Raw genomic sequence first — 5,783 nt, forward strand, 5'->3', positions numbered from 1 at the left:
TTAAAGGCTGAAAAAGCCACCTGCTCTAAAGGGTGCTGTGTATGTATTGGGGGAACCCTGCAGCCACCTCTGAGCACAGGAAGGATCTATTCCATATCTTCAGTGTACTGCATCTCCTACAATTCTCTTGAAGTCCATTTTATTACAAAAGGATGTTTTCCACTGGTGCTCAATTCTTAGTGTAAAATCTAGTGGCGAATCAATTTGTCATGCTTCTGTTGAATGTACATGCTCTTCCTGAGAGCTGCAAAGGACTGGGTTTCCTTGTTTTAGACATCAGGCAAACATGTAGACTGTCCTGTGGGGATTAGACCTAATCAGAGTGTTTTCTGTGCAGTCTTGGGGGGAGAGTTTCTGAAGTATATGGACGCCTTCAAACCCTTCCTGGGCATTGGACTGAAGAACTATGCAGAGTACCAGGTAGGACCTGAATCTGGGAGCCCCACGTTCAGAACTTTTTTGCATCTGTTGGTAGTTAGGGATTTACAGAGTTCTTCAGGATTGCATCCCCTGAGGCCCTTTGGCTTCTGGTGAGGGAAGCCAGTATGTGAGCACTGTAGGAACTCAGTAATTACTGGCTGCACTTGTAAATGAATTTATAGACTCTCCTCTATTTAAAATTGTCCACAGCTGGCAGTCATCAGCCTTGACACCTGAGGTTCTGCATTGACTGCAAATTCAGTGGCATTGATCAGGAGAGAAGTTGCTACTAGGAATGAATTTCCAATAGACCATGCATGCCATGGCATTTACTCTGGTGCATGACCTTTAGAACACCTGGCTGCTGAACTTATTTCAGCATGTCTCTAAAACAAGTATCTGTCACTCGTGGGCATCTGGAACTCTCGCCCCCAATTGGGTAAACTTATTCAGATCTCTTCTTTATGACTTAGAGCGGCGTTAACTGTTGAAATACTGACTTTTATGGGCAATTGCAGACGAGGGTCACTATTAAGTGATGATTTTAGTTCCTGCCTGTTGCAATCCCATAATTTAGTGTTTTAATAGGCTAGCGCAGTAAGCACAGGCAGTGTGGGGAAAAACAACTTATACTGGGTTGGTGCATACTATACTGTTCTCTTCGTAGGTTTGTCTGGCTGCAGTAGGCCTAGTTGGAGACTTATGCAGAGCCCTGCAGTCCAACATCTTGCCTTTCTGCGACGAGGTTATGCAGCTGCTCTTGGAGAACTTGGGGGTAAGTGCTTACCTACTTTTAGCCAGTTAAGCAAACTAGCTATTAGTGGCGATAAAGGAAAGTGAGAGGCGGAGACTGTATTGGGAGAAGTTAGAGATGTTTGAAAAAGGTTATATCAGGAGACGTAAGCAATATATAAGTAGCTAACATGGTTTCAGAGTAGCAGCCGTGTTAGTCTGTATCCGCAAAAAGAACAGGAGGACTTCTGTGGCACCTTAGAGACTAACAAATTTATTTCAGCATAAGCTTTCATGGGCTTCAGCTCACTTCTTCAGATGCATAGATAACATGATAATTTGAATAGAACTCGGGTGTCCTCTGTGGGGGGAGGGGATTTAAGCTTCCAGTCATTCATCTTCATTTCCAATATCTCTCTCTCTCTCTTTTTCTCAGAATGAGAATGTCCATAGGTCTGTGAAGCCTCAGATTCTCTCTGTGTTTGGCGATATTGCCCTGGCCATCGGAGGAGAGTTTAAAAAATATCTAGAGGTTGTATTGAATACTCGCCAGCAGGCCTCGCAAGCCCAGGTTGATAAGGTAAACCAGCAGGGCACCTTGGCAGCTCCTTCTCATCCAGGGTGAAATACGTCTGTCTTAGTTGTTTGCCAACGGCCATTGTACAGGCATGTTCTTTGTTTTCCATCTAGTCTGACTATGACATGGTGGACTACCTGAATGAGCTGAGGGAGGGCTGTCTGGAAGCTTACACTGGCATCAATCAGGGACTGAAGGGAGACCAAGAAAATGTGCATCGTGAGTATTTTGTCCTGTAGCACAGAGTCTTTAGGGAAGGGGGACCTTTTTTAAAGGTATGCTGTAACTTAAGCCTGCTACATTAAACCAGTCATTTCCTTTCAGCGGATGTGATGCTGGTGCAGCCAAGAGTAGAATTTATTCTGTCTTTCATCGACCACATTGCTGGAGATGAGGATCACACAGATGGAGTAGTAGCTTGTGCTGCTGGGCTGATAGGGTAAGCGTTCCAGACTCCTTTGGCTAGAGGATAAGTGACCGCACGCTCGCCAGGTAGATTATTGTTAGTGCCAGGAAACACAATATTACAAGAAGTGCTTTTTTAAAGTTATCTGCTTGAATTGAAATGGGTCTTGAGAGACTAGAGCTTTTAAAGGGACTTATTTGAATCTTCCTTCATGTATCTGAAGTGCCAACCACAGAATCTTCAGTTTAGGATTTTTTTTAACGCATTGTTGGGCTCTAACCCAGGAACAGGCGTGAAATTGGAGGACTGTGCAGAGGGGTGGTTCCTCATCACAAGCTGTTTACCAGCCCCGGTGGGTGGCCCATTTGCTCCCTGTCAGTCATTGCCATGAAGGGGCAAATTGCATATGCCTTAAAAGGAGTTGAGGACAATGATCTTAAAGGAAGGCTCCATACCAATGAAATTTTCAGCTTGTGAATTGACAGTGCAGGGCCCAGGTTCAGCTGTCATTGAAGTCAATGGGAGTGTTTTCTCTTGACTTCAATGGGAGCTGGATGGAACTTTCAGGGAGGACATCCTTTGGACAGGGGACATGGATGTTTCCAGCTAATAGCCGTTTAGGAGGCTGTTTGGCTCTCACGTTGCTGACCATATGCGACATTTAAAAAGGGACATTAGCTGGGAGTCAGTCTTCTCTTGTTGCTAGCAAAAGCTGATCTAACTGCATGTTTCTGGCTGTGGCATTCAGCAAGCATTAAAGCCCATTCTCTCTCCTTTGTTTTCCACAGGGATTTGTGTACAGCATTTGGAAAGGATGTACTGAAATTAGTAGAAGCTAGACCCATGATACATGAACTTCTAACTGAAGGAAGAAGATCCAAGACAAACAAAACAAAAACCCTTGCTACCTGGGCAACTAAAGAACTGAGAAAACTGAAGAATCAAGCTTGGTAAGGGGCCTTCTCCCTTTCCCTCAGATTGCGAAATGACCACACAGGTTAAACTTCTAAGCTCAGGCCCATTGAAGGAGACACTTCACAGAAGCCTCATGCTATAAAAAGGCTTTTTCTTGTTTAGCTTTCCGTAAACTACCCATTTAAAGCTATAAAGCCCAGATGGCCACTGCTTGTTCCTAGAGAAAAGAACTGATGCTTGACCGTAACAAATCTAGAGTAAGGTCCTCTCCACGCTGGAATCAGAACTATGCTGCCATAGCTGCTAATGAGTTCTAGTGGGTTCCAGCATGCTTTCTCTGGGTCACATGGGCATGGATTTTTCTGCGGTTTAGTGGTTGGTTGGTTGTAGCTAGTAAAATTTTGACCCCCCAGTATGAGTAAGGGCTTTTAAAAGGAACGGTAGAGTAGGGAACAGCTTTCCTGTGCACTGGTGGGATATTGTGATTCCTGAACTTGGAATTCACGGAATGATGGCCCCTTCTGGTTTTGCGAAGATGCTTTTTCCTTGGCCTCTTGTAAGTGGCCTCACGTTGGCTCCAAAGAGGGGCTTTTTTTTAATTTCTACAACTGTCCCTCTCTGATTGCAGATCTGTTACCATTGGGATGACACCCAAGACCCCCACTGGAAATCTCCACTCTTTTGAAAAAACCCGGAAGTGAGGAGTGTGCACGGATGCTGAATGTTTGGGAATGAGAGGATGAGTGAGTGAGGCTTGAAACACACCACATTGAAAATCCCGCCACAGCAACAACAGCAGCAGCGCTGTTAGTGAGCTGAGCACTGACTTGCGTAGAAAACCTGACATCGGCCGTCTTCAGGAAGAGGGAACGACTGGGTTCTATCAAAAATAAGCAGTCTCTTCTTCCGACAGAGACTAGAACTAGCTTTTCTGTCTTTTGGCCAGTGCGAAGCGGAATGATTAGTTTGGGGGAGAGGAAACTAGGTTCACCTGTGGTGCTCTTTGTTTGAGGTCTGGCTTTTGCTGCTGAAGAGAGATGGAGTCTGGGTCTCTGGCCCGCCTTCTGTAACCTTTGCCACACAATGCTGTCAGTTGCATGGGATAAAAGGAGGGGTGAAGGATTTTCAGTCTAAGAGTGAGTGTGTGTGAATGAGGCGGTATCCACATTCTCAACTTCAAGTCATTGCAGTTTATCTTTTCCCAAAAAAGGGTTAGCAGTTGCATTTCATAAACTAACCGAAGTTCAGTCTACTGATGCAGCATAAGAGATGTAAAAAGAAAAGAGGAAAAAAAGGAAAGTCGCTCTTTAGGGCTTTTTATTTTAGGGAAACACTGACGAATGTTCAGAGCTCCCGTTCTGAGTGACGCTTTTCATGATCTTGTTTCATCAAAGCGCCTTTCCTTCCTTAATATTGTTCAACTGTGAATGTAGAAATGGGGGAGGGGGGGGAAACTCTTGCGTTAGAGGGATTAGAAACAAACTGTCAAACAAGATTTCAGACCTAAACAAAAAAAAACCATAAATGTAAGTGCTCAGAATTGGCAATGAGAATGCAAAGGGAAAGATCTCTCCTGACTTGTACTGTAGCAGCCCGAACACCCACTAAATTGTGCCAAAGAGTTTAAAAACAATAAAGTAAAACTTCAGGTAATATTTTGGATTGCAAAATGAGGATAAATTCAATGTTCAAACAAAATCTGATAAAATGCCATTTGGAAACTGCTTGGCCTTTTGTGCTCTTTTATTTGATCGAATTTAATGTGGTATTGGTCTCTTGCTGCACTTCAAAACAAAAAAGGAAAAAAAGAGAAATTTATATAAATATATATATACTGGCTTGAGCTTACACAAGACGGCACTTGTAAAAGGTTCTATTTTTCCACTGCAGTTGAAGATTAATAAAATGGTGTCAAACATTCCCCAGTACTTTCTTTTTGTATTCTTGGTCTTTCCAATTAAAAGGGGAACCCATTAACTTTTTTTTAAGTGTACTAAAAGTCTGATGGGCAACTTTGGGACAGATTGGCTGTTTGCCGCTCCCCTTAGCATACTGCTTTTTTTAATTCTCTAACATGAAACATGTGAAGGATCAAAATATCTTCTCTTTTTAAATCAATTTTTTGTTCTTTGAGGCATAGTCCCTCAATTATTCTGGATTTTATCAGCAATAAGACATGAAAAATAGAGAAGGTGTGGGGTTTGAAACAATTTTTAATGTCATCTTTATTATGCAGTTATTGATATTACCAGCATTTCTGAATTTGCAGCTTAACTTGGGCATTTTTTAAAGCTGTTTGCCTGTGGGAGGGAGAAGGGAAAACCTTCATCTATAATTTTGCAAGAAGCAGGTAAAAATCTGTTTTATCCCCTTCCTTCTCTCCCCAACTGATCCTGGGATCCATGATAATGGAATCCACTTCTGTTGCCCATCCGCACTGCAGCATCCACAATAGCTCTTGTACAGGGTATCGGATATGTGCCTTTCAGTGCCGGGTTCAGAATGCAGTCAAAGTGCTGACCTTTGAACCAGTGTACAAAAAAAAAATCCCAGGTGTTTAGAGGAGAGGCCAGCTCTGTTTTGTGAATTGGGAGAGTTGACCACCTCAAAAACATTGGTTAGGGAGAGGCCTGGGTCACATTTCTATTAATGCCTTTTCTTTTTGTTTTGTTTCTTGATGTAGGTTGGGGTTTCCTAAAAAAGCCATTCCTGAAGTTGGGGAGGGGAACGTGG

The 5,783-nt window shown here is 43.1% G+C and overlaps 1 protein-coding gene across 1 annotated transcript in view; it reads left to right on the top strand.

The window, feature by feature from the left end:
* The window catches only part of KPNB1 (karyopherin subunit beta 1), a 32,494-nt gene extending 27,523 nt beyond the window's left edge, over nucleotides 1-4,971 (top strand). Inside the window, exons 16-22 of the mRNA XM_044999640.1 lie at nucleotides 338-420; nucleotides 1,088-1,195; nucleotides 1,589-1,732; nucleotides 1,843-1,948; nucleotides 2,054-2,168; nucleotides 2,924-3,085; nucleotides 3,679-4,971. Coding sequence (XP_044855575.1) covers nucleotides 338-420; nucleotides 1,088-1,195; nucleotides 1,589-1,732; nucleotides 1,843-1,948; nucleotides 2,054-2,168; nucleotides 2,924-3,085; nucleotide 3,679 — 719 coding nt within the window. The 3' untranslated portion in view covers nucleotides 3,680-4,971. The remainder of the gene's footprint in view (nucleotides 1-337; nucleotides 421-1,087; nucleotides 1,196-1,588; nucleotides 1,733-1,842; nucleotides 1,949-2,053; nucleotides 2,169-2,923; nucleotides 3,086-3,678) is intronic.
* Nucleotides 4,972-5,783: the final 812 nt, after the last annotated feature.

The sequence above is a fragment of the Mauremys mutica genome, chromosome 25, assembly GCF_020497125.1.
Source record: "Mauremys mutica isolate MM-2020 ecotype Southern chromosome 25, ASM2049712v1, whole genome shotgun sequence".
Classification (NCBI taxonomy): Eukaryota; Metazoa; Chordata; order Testudines; family Geoemydidae; genus Mauremys; species Mauremys mutica.